Below are 22,133 nucleotides of genomic sequence, written 5' to 3'. Positions count from 1 at the left end.
GGATATGTGAGGCCCAGGGGCTTAGTGGTGGTGGTTTTTATATTTGTTTGAGATGATAGGATAGAGATGAGACGAGAAAACATATAATACATCTTTGGAAAGATTTCATCATCTTGAGGAATTAGAGTAAGAGTTAGTAAGAATGAGTACAATTGTCCTGTCATTTTTGCATTTGCCGAAGGACAAATGATTAGGAGCAGATGGCCAAACTGGCCCATCGTTTCATAATAACAGGAGAACTTGGCCCTGGGCTCCTCAGAGGTTGATCTAGGCCGTGCTAAGTCTCAGGCTACTTGTCACCGATGTATTTATTAGAGTCTTGCTGGGTTTCTAAGAAGTCTCAGGTATTTAAGTCAGAGACTCAAGAAACCTGTTCACCCTCTGGAGCTTTTGTACCCTGTCTGAGGGTTTGGCTGGAATTCTAGAGTCAGGATTGGAAGCAAAGAATCTGGGCAACAGAAGAAGACAAATAAATGTAGGACGCTAGGATCTGCATATTCACAAGGAAATCTGGCATGGGAAGTACTCGTTCTCCAGCCTGCCTTGCTAATATCCGGGATTACATGAAGGAAGTGCAGAGCTAGGTGGTGGTTAGCTTGGAGATGAATGGCTGAGATAGCAGCCTTCATTTCTTTTTCTTTTTTCCCCTTGGGCAAGGTGATGCTTCTGACCCTTCTGACCCTGAACTGGAAGTAGATGAGCCAAAGGTGCTTATAATTAGCAATCAATACACAATTAGTGCCGGTCTAGCTGGGGTAAGGGAAAACAAACCCTTAGAGAAGACTACATTTTAGTTCCTTGTATTATTTAGCTTCTTATCATTCTCCTGGAGATCTCCAGGAGACAGAGAGATGAGAGGGTTAAGGAATCCCAGAGGTAAGAGCTCACGTAGAAGAATGATACGCATTTTGAAAAAAAAAAAAAAAAATGTTGGAAGACCTGCGTTAGAACCCTTTCTGAAACACGTCTGCTGTTCATGAGAACAGGGGGCTCAGGGAGAAGAGTAGATAGGAGATACTCCAGCTGTTACTGTAACCCAAAGTCTGTCTTCCTGAAGGCTCGCTCATGGAGATAAATCACTTCCATTACCTGTCCTTGAGGAATGAAGTTTCTCCTTGTTTCACAGGAGGAAATGGAAGAAGGGCCCTGGAGATTCATCTTGGAAGCCTGCCCCCCAACTGGATTCTGCTGGAGGTCATTCACAAGTGTTAACTCTTATACGAACTATGACTAAGAAATTGATACGGGGAAATCAGCATTTAGGGGAAGATCGGCGTGTGTAGTTCTGATGTTATGGGAGGAACAGGCTATCTAGTCTCAGACTGGCAGGGGCTGAGCATTCTCGGCTCCTTGCCGCATTTGACGTCATCAGCTTATTGGCAGATACCCCGAAAGAGTAGCAGAGTCCAGTTTAAAGATGCGCTTCCTGAGATTCGGCCAAGGACTTGGACTCTGGGATAGGATGGCTGTATTTAAAGCCATTTAGTTCTGCACAAGATGGTTGTAAAGATGGGGGGCGTGAGTCAGGGTTTTGATATTTGTTTCCGATGTGTCTCATATATTAAGTTCCTCTGTTATCTACTCGGATAACCCATGAGTGTGTATTATCTTTATATTTACTGCTAAGGTTGAAGGAAAAGAGAAAATTCGCACCATGAAAGGACAGTTTGTGCTGGTCATCAGGCTAAGAAGGGCGTACTTAACAAATTGAGTAGGGCTCATTTTGCATCCCACGTTTATAGGGTATATGTGGTACACCAGATTATGAGCAATACCATCTCAATCTCAAGCATAACTATGTGTAGTTCTGTTTTTAATTTGTGACTCCGTTTATGGCGGAACATCCAGTTCTTTGGAGGCCATCTGAGGTCACTGTAGGCCCTGGTCTCCTGAGCATTTCAAACAGCACATCTTCTCAACCTCAGTATTACTTGCTCGTTCTGTCCCCTTCCTACAGCTGTATAGATGGTTGTGAGGACCTTTCATATCTATATCTCAAGGCTTGTTCCCCTCTTTCTAGTGGAGCAGGTCAGGGATCATAGCCAGGTTCACGTGTGTGCTCCTGGTGGGGGAGGGAAGGAGCTGCACCTTAGAGAGTGGAGATCATGACGGGTGGAGGGAGAGCAGGACCACGGAGAGCAGCAAGAAGGGCCTGGGGTGGCTTGTGGGGGGTTAGCACCATGGAGAGCTCAAAGCTCCAGTTTGTTCTGCAAAGAGCAGGGGAACAGGGATCATGGGTTAAGGCGCTAGCTCTCCAGGAGTCAAACTGAAAGAACAGACATCAGGACTACTGTTAGGATCATGCTATACCCATCACTTGCTCTAAAAGGCCTCCTTAAGTGCTTTGTTTGAACCTGTCACATATACACCCAAAATTATATAAATAGTCAAGACCGCCACGAGACTGAGTTTGTCAACATGCGCCTTAGTAATTACGACAATTACGCAGGTATTAGTGGCGGTGGAGGGGGTTTTCATTTGCTTTAACCAGTATCTCTTCTAATTAGGGAAATAGTGCCACAAAGTCTGTGTCTCATCAGAGACACGAGGGCATGAGAAAATCAAAGTGTGCTTATCACCAGATGGGGTATGAAGTGTATCAAAGTCATCGTGCCTTGAAGCACCCACAATTGCTGTGAATAGTCCAGTCTTCATCGTGCATGGAAAAGAGGGGGTGGATCAGTCCTCTTAAGAAGGCATTTGTCTTTGGGACATTAGTTGGGACATTTGGTCAGTCTCTTTACACTTAGAGGAATTTTGGTAAAGGGGCAAATGGTTCTCTCTTCAGCACTTGTTCCTTCAATGAAGAATATGTAGCTTTACTAAGCCTCTATTTTGCAAAAATCTCAACGGTTTCATGTGTTCAAGACTCTGGAAATCTTGGTTTCTCAGGGCTAGTTATAACAGGATTGGGTTGGGTTTTCACTCGGGTTATAGGAACCCTGAACATCAGCTGGTTCTGACTTTGTAAAGACTCATCACTACTGCTGATCCTAGAGGAGGAGGCTGGCCTTTGGCTCTGAGACTTATCCTTTTTTTGCTTTACAGTTACATATGGAGTGTTTATTCTTAATTTGATGGAGTTTTTAGAGACCCGAATCTTTCTCTGATGGCTTGCCTCTCCAGGCTCTTTTTCTGATGGTCTGTTTCTCTTGATCGCTCATAAGCATTCCCATGGGGATTGCTATTGTCAGAGTTTATGGATAGACCTTTAGGACATGACTTCATCCAGGAAACAAAATGTTCCAGTATATGGGCCTATAGCCAATGGTGAATCAGGAAATGCTAAATTTTAACATGAGGGATGGAAGGCGAAGTTACGATTACCCAAACTTTCTAACGCCCTGGGGACTTTTCACTCAGTAGTCAGTAAGGAGGTAGTCCAGGCCACCGGTTGCTTTCCTGGAGAATCTGGAACCCAGGTTACTGTCCTTGGGTGACATTCTGTTACTCAGAAGCAGATGACAACACAGAGATTGTAGAGCCAGTGTGCAGTCTACTGGAGCAGGAAACAACAAAGAATGTGACTACTCACAGCCCCCTAGGGCTCTCTGGTGATGACTATGAAGATATTATTCCTAGCATATGACTGAAGGAAGGACAAGCAGCCTTTGGTCCCGTTCTGCATATCATGTGGACTATAAGCAAGTTGTATGAGCAAGGAGTCCCCAAATCAAATCTAGGGATTTACAGAGCAATCACACAGCTACCCAGTCTGCTGTTTCAAAGTGACCAGAACACCAAAAAGATGCCATCTGTGAAATTTTATGGCTGCAGAACTGTGAGTCACTCTCCAAGTGAACAGGGAATATCTCCAACAAGGCACTCTTGAAATTAGACTTGGGTCTCCAGTCTTCCTCAGTTGGGAGAGGAAGGAGAGAGAGAGAGAGCCTGAGGCCAGCGAGCTGGCTCCCTTGCTGTCAGGTTAGAGCGGAGGACCCCAGGCTGGGTGTGGCAGAGCCCCAGGGCATAGGGATTTTGGGCAGTGTTGGTGGGGGGGCAGGGAGAAGGGTGAAAGGGCTACAGGTCTGTCTTCTGTCTTTCAGCAAGAGTAATTCTCCTTTGGTCTGTTTTACTTATGTGATGAAGGAATTTCACATCTTTAAAAATACAAGTGAGAAAACCACTGTCCTGGAAGGAACCCCGTAAAACAGCAGTGCTGCTTGGCCCCAGAGAGAGCTCAGGCTCAGGGTAGAGTTCTGGGTGTGGCTCTGGGTAGCCAGTGAGTGAGCCACAGCTTGGGGCCCTGGTCAGACAGACTGGTTCTGCGTGGAGTTAGCTAAGTTCTGCTGTCCTGGGGTCTCTCTGAAGGCCTCAACTTCTCTGTGCCAGGAAGAGCACATCTGTCCTTCCCGAGGGCTAGAGTTGCAACCAGGAAGAGCGTGGGAACAGAACAGTTACAGCTGCAAGAAGGAAGAAGCAGGATGGTAGAGGTCTGCCAGGCAGACCCGTGGGCAGCTCTAGAGTGAATGCCTGCTGGACTTCTTGGCACATTGGGCATGAGCTCTCCACTGGGCACCTGGCCAGGGGGCCGAAGAATGGATGGCAGTGGATGGAAGGTCATTGGAAAGGGAAAGATCTTCATGTATGGGGCAGTGTGGGACAAGGGTGAATTGCTATGAGCTGAAGCAAAGCAGGCTGTCCACCCGTCCGCTCTATGCTAGGTCAACTCACAGGGTGCTGGAAGTAAGTTGACAAGGAAGAACCCAAGGAAGGCTCTGCACAGTGGTGAACGTTGAGCTTACCGGAGCTCAGCACAGGACACGTGAAGTTCACAGGTGTCGCATCCAGCAAACCTGGAATTGCCAGCCTCTACCAGTGCTAGTGGAGGAATGTGAGAAGGAAGGAGCAGGTGGGAAACCGAATGTCCAAAGTGGCCCTGGGCCTCTAGCCACAGCACGCACGGTCAGGTTCAGAGATCGTCTGCTGCCCTTCTGTAGCCTCTCAGTCCCTGTTCAGCTTTAGGAACCCTAAAAACCTGATGCTGTACCCTAGGGAGCTATATACCCCAGCCGCACATGAGGTCTGTTTTCTTTCTGCATGGAAAGAGCCACTCCACACACACCCCTGACTACTCAGACATTAGTGTATTAGGGTATCTTGTCCTTAAACTTTCACACCGCATCTCCTTGTTTGGGGAAAACATTATTCGGGAAGCTATGTACTGCCTGGCTCCCTGCCAGGGGACCCAGGCCACATCAGGGGCACTGGGCACATCTTTGGCATGACCCTGGTCAGAATGGCCATCCAGACCACCATCCATGGGCATCAAATCTGTGCTCCCACCTCCCACATCCAGAGCTTCTTAGGTCTGGAAACTAAGAGGTGGAATTCATTTAGATAAAGATCGTGTGTGGCTGGGTGTCTTCCGCATCAGTAAGTCCTGAGACGTTGCACACCAAACGGATGTCCATTATTGAGACAGATAATGCTCTACGAGGAAAATGAGGCTCGATTTGACTGTTCCTTGGGAACAGACCTCCCTCCCCACCCATCCCTGACTTCCCAACCTCTCCTCTGGAAATTCTCCATTCTCAAGTTAGTGCCTTCCCCTCTTCCCCCTCAAGCACTGCTAGGAAATGTTTATAAATACGAGGACACAGGATTTCTCTTCCTCTCAACCTTACATCTGGGTGAGGGCTGGGCCCCCAAATTGAGGGCCAAGACGAAATCGTGTGGTTGGTGAAGAGAGACTTGGCTAGCTATTCTCCAGTGTTTACATCCTAGAGCTGGAGTGCTCCCAGCTTTCTGGGGTGACTCCTTTCTGTTTAGGTCCCAGCCTGGGGCCGTCAGTCCCCACTGCCCAGCAGGTGCAGTTTGGGTCACACTGTCTGTGGTGAACACAGCTGGCGGGATGAAAAGGCGGGGGCTGCGGCTGGAAGTCAAGGCCTAGAAGGGGATCCTTCTTGGGGCACATGCACCCAGCAGCCTGTCCTTGCTGCCCGTGCACCCGGCTGGCCCTTGGGACCACCCCCCTTCACCACCTCAGCCAGTAGGGTCCTCAGTGTGGTCCTCTGGGGAAGGGAGATTCCGCCCAGGGGAGGGGCTGCTGTCTCAGTGGTGACTCCCTTCAGGGTGTTGACGGGCACCTGGTGGAAGGAGTCAGCCAGCCCTAGGGAATGGACCCCCAGGGTGCTCAGGCCGGCCGAAGCTCCTTTATCATGACCCAGACAGGCCTGAGAGCGGAGGTCAGGGAAGACGGAGTGATTCCTCCAGCACCCAGGCTGTTCGCCTGTTTTCTTCAGATGAAATTCTTTACATCATCCTCCCCAGCTTCAACCCCTCCCCTCTCCACCCCCGCCCCGCCCTGGCCCTGTGCCCATCCCTGCTGGCCACTGGGTCCACAGCCCAGGAGCCGCCTCCCCTTTCTCCTCCCCTGCGGTTCTTTCTGTTTTTCGTTGGCATCTGGCCGGGCATAGCCACCACCCTCCCCCTCACTCTCCCCACATCCCTGTGCTCCGCAGAGGTCCCGTCCCCTCTCCCCCCTACCGCAGCCCAGCCCTCCTCTGACTGGTCCGAGGATGCATTCCGTTAGTCCCTCCACTGCCTGCCCTCCCACCTCCGGGGACCTGAGGCTGTGAGCCGTGGCTCCCTTCCTGGGCTCCCCACAAACTGTCCCCTGCCACCCCATGAACCGTCAGCTGCCTTTAAGAAAGCTGAGGGGGCCCCCACAGCGCTGACCTACATAGCCGGGTCCTGGACGGGAGGGGCTCTTCCCCAAGTCCCCTCACCCTGGCCCCGCCTCCCTGCTCCCCCCACTCTCTCCCTTGTCTCTTACCCTTACAAACCCGAGCAGGCTGGAGTTCCCACCTGGGGCAAAGTGGGCCTGGCGAGCTACCCCACCCCAAATCTGGGAAGATCCGTGCTTAGCCCAGGACAGACAGCCTTGGGTTTTCTGGGCATCCTCCTTCCCAAATATCTTGATGCTTCCTTTTGCCCAACCTTCCCCCACCTCCTCCGCTCCTGTCTGGGCTTCTTTTCCCAGCTGCTGCCACCGCTAGGGACACTGCCATCCTGGCACCCCCCCCCCCCCCCCCGCCCTGTGTTGTTGTTTTGCTCCAAGGAGAAGCCCCCCCCCCCTTCCTTGCCCACGCCCCCCTCGGCAGCCTCACCCAGGACCCTTCCCTGCCCACTTGGAGCTGCGCCGCGGGTGGGGGCAGGCGGGGGGGGGGGCAGCGATGTTTGCATACAGCAGTTGGGGGGGGGCTGCACCGGCTCCCCATCCCCTCCAGACATACACAAACCCCGACACACGCCCGGACCGAAACGGCGACAGATCTCACTCCGCCCCCAACACACACTGACACAGACATACACACAGATACTGACACACAAACGCACAGGCAGACACCAACACAGACGCGCACACCCAGACACACGCACACGGGCAGCGGCACGGCCAGACCCGGGGCGGCCGCGAGCCGCCCGGGCCCGGTGCACACGCACACGCGAGGCGGACGGCAGGTGCACAGCGGCACGGATGCCCGGACGGACCCGCCCGGCTACAACGGCGGCGGCGGCGGCGACCCGAACCCCCCGCTTCCAGACAAAGCCCACAGGCTGCCCCCCCCCCCCCGCCCCCGCCCCCGCCGCGATCGGAGCCCCCGCCCCGGCGCCCCCACCCCCAACTCACCGTCCTGGGAGAGGTTGGCCCCGCCGGGCGCCCCGCAGCTGGCGAGGAGCAGTAGCAGGGGCAGGGCGGAGGGGCCCCCCATGGCGCGTCCCGGCCGGCTCCCCGCTGCGCGCGCTGGCGAGCCTGGGTCCCCGGGGGCGGGGGGCTGGGCAGGCGGTGGGCGACGACGCTGGCCGACCGGGCGCCCCCGAGCCGCTTCGGAGCCCGGGGCCGAGGCGGGGACCGGGAGGGAGCCGGGCGCTGCTGCAGTCGCGGGGATTAAATAGGGCGCTCGGAGCGAACCATTCGGCTGGAGGTGGAGGGGGGGCGGCGGGGGGCTGGGCCGGTCGCGGGGGGGCCAAGCTGCCGCATTCCCCACTCCCCCCGCCTCCCGCACCCCCTCCGCGCCCTCGTGGTGCCTTCCACCTTCTCCCCCGGGAGCTCCGCCAGCCCGGCGCGGGTGGGGAGCCCGGGGAGGGAGCTGGCTCAGCAGTGGGACCCTGCGCGCGCCCCTCTTAGGCTTGGGGCGGAGGGAGGGGAGCCGGGCAGGGCCTTGGGCCAGCTGGCGAGAGCGGCCACTGCAGGCCCGGGCAAGGGCGTGCCCACCGGCCCGAGATCCTCCCGCCCCGCCCTCCCGCTTTTGGCGACCGGGGATCCCCTATCAACAGCGTGCCCAGCGACATCTCCCTTTGGGTAGCCAGTTACCCTGACCGTTCTCCCAAACACACACACGTCCCTAGTTCCTCTGACCCGAGAGCCCCTAGTCCTCTGTCCAGCAACAGTGTGCGGCCCCGGGCAATTTCCCTTGAAAGGCTTCTTCCTGCAACCCTCCAGGCCACGGGGATCAGCAGTCCCTCAATCCCCTGTCCAGGAAGTGACTCCCCGTCTTGACACCTGATTTCACTTCAGACTCTTGCCCAACCAAGCCATCTACAAGGCAACTCGGAGCGTCCCCCCTCCCTGGCCCGCTTCATCCTCTCTGTCCTCCCCTTCCTCCCAATATGTGTTCTTTTTTCTTAATCTTTCAGAGGACCGTGCCCTTCCTTCTCAAGTTTTAGTCAGTCAGGTTCTTGGGTGAATGGTCTGATCTGCAGACCCTCAGGAAGATGCCCCCTTCAGGAGCAATGCCTCAGTGGCTAGTGTGGCTCTTGTCCCTGAGGCCAATATATAGAACGGGTGAGAGAGGCAGGGGGGTCATGCTTGGTGAAGAGAGAGTCCCACGTCCCTGGGGTTGGCCGTATCCTTTGTGACCTGAGTGTCTCTGGAAGGGTCTTGGTGCATCTCAGAGAGAGGCCCCTCGAAGTCAGCGTTGCTCAGCCTTAGCTTTGGGGATATTCCTAAATTTTAGACTCTCTGAATCAAAGAGTTTTAGATCTTTAGGGTTCTGTAAAAATATTTGGTCCAACCCCTTCTTGTACAGGTGCAGCTGAGGTGCAAGGTGGGTTAACTACCCTCCCAAGGCTATACTGCCAGTCATCAGTAGAAAACACAGTGGTGGTTAGGTTAAGGGGCGATAGGATCTCTGAAGTGTCTTCTGGTCCCGTGAGCCCATGAGTACATGTCTTCTAACTCCGATGTCAGTCCCTTTTCTGCACTGGTCACTGTGCCTCACCATGCTAATCCTTAATGTTTGGGTAATCTTTCCTCCTGTCAGATGGGCATTCCCAGCCCTCTGTGATGGACTTAGATGTCTGTCACCTAGTAATTCAAGGACAAGGATGTGGGAAGTGCTTTGTAACTGGTAAAGCTCCATATAAATGTTAGTCGATGAGAGAGAGGCCAGTGCATATTCTCTGGGAAGATCCTTCAAGGTGGTCAGAGCTCTGTCCCACTGTTTTTCTGTTTCTAGAATCTCTCTGTGATCTGGGGGAAGAGCTGTGCCTGCCTCTTGCGTGTTTCCTGAGTTAGTTAGATTTACTTGCAGAAGTTTGGGGCTATCACGGGCTGTCTGACTTGCTTGCTTTCCTATTTCAGTGACTCCCTGACATCTTAAAAGCCTCTGTGAGATGACGACGGAGAGAGGAGTGTGGTTGAAGCCTGTGCAGACCAGAATGCAAGAGCGAGGAGAGGCCAGAAAGGGAGCCTGGCCTTTCAGATGGTGGTGGGGCCAGGTTGGCATGAGTTGAGTCATACAGAGAGAAAGAAAGAAAGAGTGGCTGTGTTTTCAGAGAGAATGGGGCTTCAGAGGGAAGGATCAGGCCCTCCTGGTTAAAGGGTCTTGATGGCTAAAGAGTATTATCTTTGCGGCTAGGAGAAGCCTTAGAGATCATCTGGCTGGGCTTAAGAGAGGACAGGTTAGTGTCGCAGGAGTGACAGGGGACGGGCGCGGGATGGGGACGGCAGGATAGGGGATTAGTTCCCAAGCGCCTCCAACTAATCGTCTTTTCCATCTGGTTCTCCACCGCGATCCCCGTCTGCCTGTCCTCACTTAATTCTCTAGCGGCTGTTGGTCTGGCCCCGCCCTCTACCGTAACCGCGTGGGATAAAGACCAAGGGTAGGAAGAGAGCCGTTTTGGAGAGGCAGCGAATGAGAATGCAACCCGCTTTTCCTACTGGCTCCTTTCCCCTTTTCTGCATCATCGGTATCAGTGTGGCAGCACTTTAGGCCCTGGGAATACGAAGCAGTCATTTGGCTTTTGGAATCGTAGAATGAAAGAGTGTGAGAGCTGTAAGCGACCTTCCAGATTACCTACTTCATGCCCCTTGGTGAACGGATGAGGAAGGGAAGGCCCGGAGAAGTTTAGGGACTTCCTGCATTCACACAGCTGTGCAGAAAAGGGGCTACCCATGTTGGACAGAGGAGGCAGAGAGGGCCCTCGGGGGCCGGAGGAATGAGGAGACTCATGGTCAGTCCTTCCGAGCCGTCTACGAATGGAGGAGTTGTTCAGTCCCGTGCGTGTGAGCGGAAGGGTAGTTTCTCCCGCAGATGTGGATGTCTCTGTTGGGAACCACGCCTTGCCTGCAATCATTTTAATGTCCTTTGTGCATGCACAGCCCCGCAGCTCACAGGCTCCCCTTCACTAGGAGCAGAGTTTCACAGAGCAAGACTGACCTACCAGGACGATCCCCGTCACGTAAAGAGGTAAAGTCGAAGTATCCATGCTGGACTGTGATCGTATGGTGACTTTCCACTCGGAGACGCTGTGACACACAACATGCACTTCTAAGAGACTTGCGCAAAGGGTGGAGTGGGTTGTCTGTGGGACTGAAGAGCTGGTCGCTACAGCGGACACCGGAGGGGAAGCAGGGAAGGAGGGTGGAGCGAAGGCGGGTTCTGGCTCCTGGATGCCCCCGTCCACTCAGCAACGGCCTGGGGAGCTGGGGGTGTGGAATGTGAGGCTGGACCCGTGCTGGGCTGGCCGCAGCTGCGTGGGCCCCAGACATTCCTTTCCCCACGCTGCTCGCTGCTCGTGCTCCTGCTATGGGATGGGAGGGGGCCTCAGCCGAGTGGGGTGGACACTGGGTACTCACCAAGAGGGGGCGACCGCACCTGTGGGAAGCCCCTCGCAAGACCGGGCTCGGTTCTGCTCTGCGAATCCTTCTTGTCGCTATGCCTTTTCCTTTTTCCGTAAACTCCACGTGGGTTTCCGCGTTGCTTTTCTTCTTAATTTTCCACCCAGCTAAACCAGTGCTCCTCATACTGTTTTCTGCTTCCATTATCCAGTTTTAATTAACCCCATCCTCAATAATAACCTCGGTGTACGTTTTCATTCTAACCTTAATTGAGTTCTAATTTCAATCCTAACCCTAATCTATTACAGACTCTAACTATTAATCCTAATACCAACCCCAAGTCAATTGTCAATTTGAACCAGCATCTTTATTCTAACCTGTTAAGAGCCCAGCAGTGAGGACGGCAACACGCACCTAATAGGGATGATCACAGGGGCCGTTTGAGAACCCGTCGTTTGCCACAGTTTGCACTGGGTCCTTTACACGCCCAGTAGCTGATCGAGGTTCTGGAAATACCCTCCTGTGGTTGGAATTATTAGCTGCCTGACACACATGAGGAAACAAAGGTGTAACGAGATTATGTCATTTGTTAACAATGGGTCCAAATCCACTGTTTAAGGTCCTCTTGCCCTTAAAACCTGTGCTCATTCCGCTTTCTGCCAACGAATGCGTTCTGATCATCCCTTTCCTAAAATCCCGACTAAACAATCCGACTCGAATCACTTCCTTTTTAAGACTTTTTAAAAATGTTTATCTTTGAGAGAGATGGAGTGCCAGTGGGGGAGGGGCAGAGAGAGGGAGACACGGAATCCGAAGCAGGCTCCAGGCTCCGAGCTGTCAGCACAGAGCCCCGTGCGGGGCTCAAACCCACGAACTGTGAGATCACGACCTGAGCCGAAGTCGGACACTTAACTGACTGAGCCACCTGGGCGCCTCTCAAATGACTTCTAAAATACTGCGTTTCTTGGATTATCAGTTGAGGTGTTTTTTTTTGTTTTGTTTTGTTTGTTTTGTTTTTTGTATTTAGTGATACAAAATAGAAACCAAATAAAGCAACAAGAAGTCCAAATCTCCCTGCCCAGAAATCCCACCAACACTTAAAACATTAATGCATTTGTAAAGTTAAAATAATCAAACTATAGAAAGAAACAAACTGAAAAGAAAAGCCTCCTTTTCCTTCCCAGACTTGCTGAATTCCACCCCACCCCCCAACCTCAGGCGGCGGGGACATTGTTGGCATTGAATTTGTCCAGCAGCCCTGCCTCCCACAGCATATCAGAATAACAGACAAAGTCAAGGTCAATACCTACCCATGAAATCGCCCTGTGTATGCATATGACTTAGGCATGAGAATCTCCAGACCATTTGAATTTATGATTAACAGCGACTGTTAAAAGGGCAACCGTGCCCCAGGTGGTACACGAAGTTCTTTCTATTTAGTATTCCTTTTGGTGTTCCCGAATGTTCTGGGCAGCGTGCATTACCCTGAACGCACAAGTGCAGTCGTGTCTGAGCCTCAGGTGGAGCTAAAGCCTGGAGAAGCCAAGTGACTGGCCCAAGAGCACAGAGACTTGGCTGAGAGACCCGGGTTTCGGAACCTGATTTGTCTTACGCCAGAGCCTCTGTGTTTAGCTCCTGGACTTAGCCCGGAGGCTTGTTTCAGAAGAGGTCATGCGAGCTCCCTCCCTGCAGGAAGCAGGAGGCATTGCTTGGTGTTAGAGACGAGGCTGACCCGAGAGACAGTAGGAGGACTCGGAAGGATCTGGGAGGGGGCAGTGCAGGGGGAGACAGAGCAGGACAACTGGCACACAGAGGGGGGTGAGCGCAAGGCGTGCGTAATCGGGATGGACAAGTGGGGGCTGAAACCGGGGACGGTTTCTGTGATGAATTCAGGCCAAAATAAAATCGCGCCGTAAATGTGTGTGCCACTATTGCTTCGGCGACGGGCTGATTGATGTATTTCAGAGACACAGTAGACACACAGAATCATCTGCAAACAAAAATACGTATTTTCGGTGACGTGGGTATCTGCAGCTTCGGCAACAAATGTCTCCGCCTCCTTGTCCTTTTTTCTGTGCTCCAGCAATATTAAATGGCTTGTAGTTTCCCAAACACGCTATGTTGTTTCAGGCCTCAGTGCCTTTGCACATACTATTTCCTATACCTGGATTGCCCATCTCATTAAGAGCTGGGGTTTATCTATCCAAACTTTGATTAGGTGCCACCACCTCTGTGAAGTTTTCTAGCCAGAGATAATCACTCCTTGCTAGGTGCTATCAGTATGTGCGATATAAACCACCACCCCCCCCCCCCCGTCCCGTCCCAACCCCCACTGTTACGTTGTGGGTTGCCATGGTTTGTCAGTATGTTTTCCCTCGCCCACTGGGAGCTCTTTGAGGGCAGGAATGATAATTCATGAATCTTGTTATTCTCAGTGCTTAGTGTAGAAACAGGAAAATAGTAGAACCTCTGATCCTACTGAATTTAGCTGAAGTGATGTATTGATAAACACGTAGGCTTAATGATGTATTTATAAACACATAGGCTTGATAAACCATCTTTTCTCCAGGCGTGTATACATGTATATAACCACATTTCGCCGGCATATCCCCTGCAGTTCTGTATGTGTTCACGAAGACACAATGTGTCCAAAAGAAGGTGAAGGATTCTAATAGGCATGCAACATATTTCCATCCACTTCTTCAAGATACATTTTTGTAATTCTTGGAATTGACTTGAGTGCTTGCCTCATCCTTTTGGGTATATTCAGTTGTGGAAAATTTTCATCCTTGGAGGATGGCTTTTAATTTTGAAAATAGCCGAATGTCTTAGGATCCAAGTCTTATGGATAAGTGGAGGTTCACATCGGGTAATAACGAAAACAGGACTTGGCTGGGAAGTCCGAGTAAATGACTTCCAGGTTGACTAATATGTTGCTTCCTCAAAGAGGAGTTCTAGAAAATTTCTGAGTAGTGGCTCTCTGGTCTATTTGTTAATACAAACAAAATGAAACAAGAGTGTTGTCAATTCTGCTCACCCTGGTGGACAGCAGTGCTTGGATATAAGAACACAAAAAACCATATGCCCAAGGAGACAACTCCCGATCCTTCCTTCCTGCCTTCATTCATTTGTAGTTTCTTGGGTTTTTTACGTCCAACGCGCGATGCTAGTTGAAATCGGGTGTTTTGACCCAGCTGTTTTGCTAGGGTCTATAAAAAAAAAAAAAATCTGTAAACCCCCAGGTTTTATTTTTCTCAATCACCAAATAGAATGATCGGTAGATGTTCTCACCCCATGTCCAATTTCCACCCAATTTTTGAGCCTCATTTTACTGTGGGGAAAAATGCAAAAGTCAGGGAAAGGAGCGTATCCAGGGATGCAAAATACTTGGTAATTAAGACCAGTCTGACAGTAATGGTTTGCTTTTTAGAATCATAAGATAGGAGTGAATGTTAAAAAATGCTATAACAAAATGTCAGTGTTTGGTGCTGGGCTCTTGAGATGGGCAAGTATGAAGCTAACCTTTAAGGAACTCAGAGTCCAGTAGGGAAGATTGGCGTGTAAACACATAATTGCTACACCCTGGGATAAATACTATGGTGCCGTTCCATATGTGGCCCAGCAGAACCCCAGGAGAGGCAGAGAGTACATGTGTGGGAAACCTTAAGGGAGGACGAGGAGTTGACCAGGTATAGAAAGGACGGACGCATTAGCAAAAGAGGGGGCGGTGGATGCGAAAGCAGGAAAGCCAGAAGCAGCACGGCCCGCTGTCGCTGGATCGTTCAAGGAATTTATGCCAGAGAGTGTTCCTAATTCTGCAGACGAGGAGCCATCGGAGGGTTTTAAGCAGGGAAATGTCAGCGCCGGATTTGCATTTTAGAGCGATAACTCTGGCAGTGGTGGATGGATGGACTGGAGGGTGCACATCGTCGGACTCAGAAGCCTGACCCTTGTGGGCACCACAGATACAGCACCATGACATTGAGTAGGACCCACTGAGTGTGGGCTTGTCTGATGCTGTGGGCAGGCTAGAGATAACACCCCGAGCACTACTGTAGGACCCAGCCATCCGTACGCTGTGTGGACAGTGCCCTGAAGCACAGCACCTTTCGGGCGTGTAGAGGAAGGGGTAAGTATGGTGACCAGCTGGCCCGGCCTGCCAGGGACTGAGGCACCTTCCGGAACTTGCAGTGTCAAGATGGGAAAGTCCTGGACCAACTGAGAAGGGTTGGTCAACAGACCAGCCTCAGTGGCACCTGTGACTCGGACCGTCTCCCTAGCAACCAGCTGGGGGGGGGGGTCATCTTCAGGGCAGACTGGAGGGGAAGAAAAGCCGAGTGAGTTATTTTATATTTTAGGGGAGGGGAGGGGCGGAAGGAGTCGGGGGTAGTGGTGGTTCAGAATAGCTAGGCCAGTGGAACAGAGAAGAGAGAAGAAAGGCTAAGTAGGAGGCAGAGTGTGGAGGCCGGTATCTGCCCAGGACCCCACCTCCGCTCCCTGAGATCCTGGGCTCTCTGCTGGTGGTAGAGAACATTGCAGACTCAAAAGAGCGAGCGTTGCAAAGAGCGAACGTGTATATTTAGCTTTTAATTCATGCATGGAGTTCATATATTCACGCACACACTTGTTCACTCGACGTTCACGGAGTGCTTGCTATGTGTCCAACACTTGGCATGTGCTAGATCATTTCGTTCGCACGCACGACTTGTCGGTCGTTATGATTCCCGTTTTACGGATGAGAACGAGGAGGCTCGGGGAATGTGGTAACCTCCTTTGAGCCACACATTCACAGGGAGAGCTGAGATCTTAATGCAGGTGTGGCTCCAAAGTGCCCGCTCATTCCAGCAAGCCCGTCTATCCGCCTGTGAAAAATACCGCAGGGGCCCGGGAGATTCTGGGTCTGCAACTTCACAACAAAGATTGCCCGCCTTGCTATTAACGAGTGTCCCCAGATGGTGCCTAGACCCCGACGGCCCCGAGAAACCACACGCCACAGCCCGTGTCTCCTCGCTGACTCGTGAGCGAACCCTACGTGTCAGTGGCTCATTAGAATGCAGGTGTGTAAAAAGCAGAAAATACCTGAGGTTTTCAATAAGTGGTTTTCTTGACTCTTCCTCTGCAGCGACTGCTAACCTTGTTTACAAAGCCCCTGTCCTGGCCCTGTCCTGTCCTGTCCTGTCTTGTCCTGTCTTTCTGACCCCCTGTAGCCTCCTGGCCGCACCGGCTCCCCCCGGCCGGAGTATCTATCTCTAACACCCCCCGACCTCTGCGCTGGCCGCCCCCTCCCGAGCTGGAGCCTTGCCTCTCTGCGCTGTGCGAAACTGCTCCTGCTTGCACACATTAGCCTCCGTGTTACCTCCCCAGAGGGGCCTTCCCGCTGCCTCGTGACCACCTATCGTGTTCGGTTTCCATCTTAATAATGCATCTTTGGTTTGTCTCTGTCCCCCGTGCCGCTTCTTCTGTGGACAGAATCTCCAAGCAGGGAGGAGGCTCTGTCAGCTTGGAGCAAAGTTGTGTTGCCAGTGGCCAAAGGATATCGCACTTGACGATGTCTGGCACGTAATAGGTGCTTAAGAAACGCTTGAATAAACGCATGGAAGAGAACGGTCTCACTCATCACGCTGAGTGAGAGTCTTTGGTTTTACGCTCTGAGTTTTGCAATCAAGAACTTTTTCCTTCGGCCCAGAGTAGATCTCCCTCTGCCTCTTAAAGTGTTTCCTTCTGGTTCACAGAAGAAGGTATCTCTCCCTCTTCAGCAGCCTCTGGAGGCCCGGAGACCGTCCATCAACCGCCCCTCTACCTCCTGGGTGTCAGGTATGAACGTGTCCTCACTCCTAACCTCCTGCCAGTTCTTTTTTCATTGGAACCTCTTCTCTGATCCTTTTTCCTTAGATACTTGGGTTCCGAACAGGTCCTCGTAGGTGAATGAGGCCATGCCTGATGGCTGCGAGTCCAACACGAGAGGCTATTCCTAGCTCTTTTGTAGCTTTTTCTGCTGTTCTTGGTTTCAGACTGTCTCTTTGGCTCATTCCTAGTCACGTGTGGTCCATTTTGGTCCTAATATCTTGGTCAGCCCTCGAAATCCAGAGCTTGCTATGGTTAGAGCAGTGTTGCTTCCCCAGGCGACACCAGATTTGCCCCCAGATGCCCTGTGGGCGGCTGTCCCCTGGTGCGCATATGGACATGTGTCAGGCTGACCACGGCTGCTGCTGCTGCTCCTGTGGCTGAGCCAGAAACGGGGGCAGATGCACTTAGGGTATATTCTCACCCCGTTCCTGGGAGCCCCGGCTAGTGTTGGGACAGACTACGATGGGCCAGGAGTGACTGCGTGTCCTGCTCTAGGAGAGTTAAGCAAGTTCTAGGAGCCGTCCCTGGCTCATTGAAGAGACAGTGCAGGAAGGGCAGAAGCACGGGTTTGGAAGCCGGGCTCGCCTGTGCTTGAGGGTGGACCAGCTGGGCACCTCCTTTGTCTGAGACCAGGGTTTTCATTTGCTAAGCGTTAGACCTACCGTGGACCGTCCTGCCGGCTTGTGGCGAAGGGGGAGGACATTCGTGTGAAGCTCCTAAGAGCTCAGTACACGTAAGTTACCTTTCCCTGTGCCCCCTTCACCCCGGAGCAGACGTGTGAGGGGCTTTGTCCACCTGCCTGGCTGGACCGTACATTCTTGGTCGGTGCCCACTGACTCCATACAAAGTGCTACCTGGAGCGGGATTTTCCCTTTCCGATTCCTTGATGGCACTTGCCCCGCGCGGCTGTCTCGCCAGCTCTCTGCTGCCCTCGTGTGGCCACCCTGACCCCTGGCCATTCCCGATCCTCTGCTCCCTCGGTGTGGTCGCTTTGCCGTAATGCAGCCTCTTCCCGGCGTCTGGGCCCAAAGTGGCTCCTCTGCCCTCCGTGTTTCAGGCACACGCATCAAACACATCCGAGGCTAATCTCAGCCCTCTCTGGTCAGGTGATGTTATCTCGGTTCTTTCCACATCCCTTCGAGTACGCGGCCCATCTATAAGAGGCTCTGGGGGACGCGCGGTGAGGGCTTGTGTGCCAGCAAGGCCTCGTCAGGCTTCCGGTCCCACAGTCTGTTGCTTTGCACGACGGCAGGTTCTCTGACCCACGGGTGCTGAGAGAGCAGTATGTTGCCGGAGGGCGTTTAATCATAGATCTCCCCTCTTGTTGGCCCTTAAATTCGGATCTCTTTAAGTCAGTGAAGGAAAATACAACTACTCTTGCGTTGCCCAGGGTAATGGGGGACCTTGGATAGACCCAGAGTGCCAGGACTATGGCGTGAAGACGAGAAAACAAAGGGTCTGTGGGCTACCGCCTTCGAATCGCGTAGCTTGTCTGGCGAGGGGGACGGAGGGTTCAGGATACAGCAAGTGCGCTGTTCTGTTTGAAAAGCTTTGTGGGTGAGACTAAAGCGAGAAATGCATTTGGTGACCTGGCTCTAAACTAGATTTGAGAGGGTAGGACTTGCATATCAGATACCGAAGAGTCTTATCTTTCTCCCAATGTCAGTGAGAAAAATTTTGTGGCAGGATGTTATGTGATTGAGTCGGTATTTAAAGATTAGTCCTCAGATTCAAAACAACAAAGGTGTTGATTTTTTTTCTCCCTCGTCATCTGTAAATTCAGCGCAGTCCCATGCTAAGTCCCAGTATTTTATTTTTATGGGACTTGCCCCATCGATCCTAACATTCCTTTAGAAAAGAAAAATCAAGAATAACCACAATTTTTTTTTTTTTTAAACACATAGGGTTGGGGAGGTTGGGGAGGTTGGGGAGAGGGTTTTCCAGCTATGCTAAGTGACTTTAGAATGACAGCAATGAAAACATTGAAGTATTTCCCAGGAATATACAAATAGTCTGATGGAATAGGAGAGGGAGCATGGTCACAAACTAATGTGGGAATTTAGTGTATGAAGAATCATACAGTACATCATATACTACGCTTCTAATCAATGACTGAGGGTTGGGCTGTTTCAATGAGTGGTGTTAGAATAATCAGTTATCTGTTTGCAAGTTGGGATGGGGTAGGTCGAGCCCTCCCTCACACTGTATACAAAAATAAACTTCAGCTGGATGGAAGCACTGAATTTTATAAACAAACCAAACCAAAGGACATTGCTAAACACAAGAAAAATATGTTTACTCTCAGAGTGGCAAAGACATGCCCAAGCCAGACGAAGAACCCAGACTCCATGAAAGAAAGGACTGACAAGTTTTACTGCTTAGTTTTTCTTAAAAAAAAAAAAAAAAAAAAAAAAAAGATTAATTGTAGATACCATGAACAAAATTTAAAAGTCAATGACAGACTGGAAACATTTTATTTACAATACGTACAGCAAAGTATTACATGGTAACTTGCAAAGTATCTAATAAATACACATAAAAAGGCAAACAATCCAATAGAAAATTAGCAAAGGATATGAGTAGGAATTTTCAGAAGAAATACGGTCATCCAGTAAACATCTGAACAGCGGTCAGCTGCATTTGGATTTGGAGAAATACAAGTTAAAGTAACAAAGAGATCTGAGATTGTTAAAAAAGTATCAAAGGCCCGTCAGATTGTTAAAAATTAAAATGATGGATCATATCCAGTGTTGGCAAGTGTTTGGGGAAATAGGCAAATTCATTTATTGTCAGTGAAAATGTAAATTGGTACAGTTGTCTTGGAGATGTTTTGGCAGAATGTATCAAAATTAAAACTTAAAATACCGGCGGTGTCGTTTCCACAAATCTGTGCTGTACGTCTAGTCACACACGAGCGCCGTAATTTATGTGCCTGGATGTGAATCATGCCATTGTTTCCAGTAGTGACAAATGGCAAACATCCTAAGTACCCATCAATAGTGAATTGGTTAAATAAATTATACTGTGCCCGTACTCTGTAATAGCACATAACAGTTAAAAAGAATGAGGTAAATTTATACATACCAACATGGAAAGATAACCAAGATGTATTGTTAGGTGAAAATACCAAGAAAATACGTGTGCTATTACCGCTTTTGTGTAACGGGAAAGAAGCCTACAGCAACATACGTGCCTCTGGTCCATTTCATCTACGCGTAAATGTGTGTTTAAGGATATGAATTGCTAGCTACTGGCTGTGTGACTTTGGACAAGGTGCTTAACCTCTCAGTACTTTATTTTCTGTGCGTGGCGAGTAGAGCGGATGATAACAGTACATTTCCCTTAGGGTCGTGTAATGTGAGGCTTAAATAAATGAATCTATTTGAAGTGCTTCGTCTAGAGCCTGGCACATGGTAGCTATCTGATGAGTGATTTTATTATTCAGATACATATGCAGTTTGGAAAACTATGATTTCTGCAGTGGGCGTGAGGTTTAAGGCATTCGGGAGGGGGGCTATAATTATTTATATGATGTAGTTCACTTTTTAAGAGTGACTATGGGCTTCTGTGGTGAGCAGATTTTAGGGGCTCACCCGGCTGGCTCACTCAGAAGAGTGTGCAACTCTTTTTTTTTTTTTTTTTAATTTTTTTTTCAACGTTTTATTTATTTTTGGGACAGAGAGAGCAACGGAGCATGAACGGGGGAGGGGCAGAGAGAGAGGGAGACACAGAATCGGAAACAGGCTCCAGGCTCTGAGCCATCAGCCCAGAGCCCGACGCGGGGCTCGAACTCCCGGACCGCGAGATCGTGACCTGGCTGAAGTCGGACGCTTAACCGACTGCGCCACCCAGGCGCCCCAAGAGTGTGCAACTCTTGACCACAGGGTCGCGAGTTCAAGCCCCACGCAGGATGCAGAGATGACGAAAGTAAACAACAGTGTAAAAAATTTATTTGGAAAGCTTCTTCTAAGGAAATCTGTGGAACGATGTCAATAGAAATCCAGGAATGAAATCCAGCAGCTCTGAGCCGGGTTGGCGGCACTGGGACAGAGAGGAGGTGCCGTGGCTGGTGTTGGTTGTGGGGAACGAGAGAGGGAAAGGGCAAGGCCTGCTCTCAGTTTGGGGGTGTGAGTGACTGACCTGGAAAAGGCTGAGCCACGGAAAGCGGTTGCGGAGTAAGGACAGTCTTCGTGGGGTGCAGTGTTTGGGGATGGAGGAAGATTAGTTTTGCTGAAGCTGTGTTGAGGTTAAGCTTCTGGGACCCATCTCGTGGCGAATATTCAGGACCCTGCGTGTAGAGACTGGAGCCCTGGACAAAGTGGGCTGTTTCAACACCACCCGGAGGCAGAGCAGCAGAAAAAGTCTCAAGCTCTCCGGTCCCCTTCTAAGACTTCCCTTCTGATTCTTCCACTGTAAAAATTAAGAAGTGTGGTATTCTGGAACAGTCTCCGGGCCAGGAGGACAGAGGCCTGTTGTCGCAATTGTTTATTTTCCCCCAGCAAACGTGTGTTGAGCTGCTAGGACCTGCCAGATAGATGCTGCTCAGACTGACAAGATAGAAGGGGCTGGAGTTCCTCTCCGCCCCCTGCCCCCCACCCCGCCTGCCCCGGCAGGACACAGCCCCTCGCGCTCTGTGCTTTAAGAGCCCCGTGTGCAAGGGCGGGAACGGTGCGATGATGGGTGCACTCCAGTCTGCTAGGGCAGTGGTGGACCTCGGGGAAGATGGGGAAGACAGAAAGGGAAGTGACTGGGCTGGTTCTTCAAGGAGGAGGGGTGGCTCCCCAGCAGATGCGAGAGTGGGGAGAAGGGAAGGGCATTCCAGAAAGAGGAAACAGCGCAGCCCTGGGCTTATCAGTGTGGAACCAGAACAGTTTGGGGGTTTTTGTGTTTTTAATTTTACGGAACTGTAAGTATTTTGGCATTGTGCAACATGAGGCTGGAGGTGGGTGGGGAATGGTGGTAAATGAGGTTGGAAAGAGGGGCAGGAATCAGACTTGTAGATGGCTGTCAGGGTCTTCTCGGGGCTCCAGAGGATCATCAAGGGGTTTTGCCTTCCAGAAAGATCACCATTGATCTGTCGGCCATGTGTCAGATGGGTGGAAGGGGAAGGGGCCACTTGCAGAGAGAAAACTGAGGGGTTACTAACATACTCACATAGGGGCGCCTGGGTGGCTCCATGGGTTAAGCAACTGACTTTGGCTCAGGTCATGATCTCGCAGTT

At 51.2% G+C, this 22,133-nt stretch overlaps 1 protein-coding gene across 2 annotated transcripts in view; it reads right to left on the bottom strand.

Moving 5' to 3' along the window:
• The window catches only part of CADM3 (cell adhesion molecule 3), a 30,018-nt gene extending 22,148 nt beyond the window's left edge, over positions 1-7,870 (bottom strand). The window contains exon 1 of one of the 2 annotated variants that reach the window (XM_045454924.1): positions 7,634-7,870. In XM_045454924.1, the coding sequence (XP_045310880.1) occupies positions 7,634-7,715 (82 nt within the window). In that variant the 5' untranslated portion in view covers positions 7,716-7,870. The remainder of the gene's footprint in view (positions 1-7,633) is intronic. The other variant, XM_045454925.1, reaches the window with a different exon arrangement.
• Positions 7,871-22,133: the final 14,263 nt, after the last annotated feature.

Source organism: Leopardus geoffroyi, chromosome C3 (assembly GCF_018350155.1).
Source record: "Leopardus geoffroyi isolate Oge1 chromosome C3, O.geoffroyi_Oge1_pat1.0, whole genome shotgun sequence".
NCBI classification, from domain to species: Eukaryota; Metazoa; Chordata; class Mammalia; order Carnivora; family Felidae; genus Leopardus; species Leopardus geoffroyi.
Note: the sequence above shows the minus strand (reverse complement) of the source record. Positions and strands in the feature narration are given on the sequence as shown.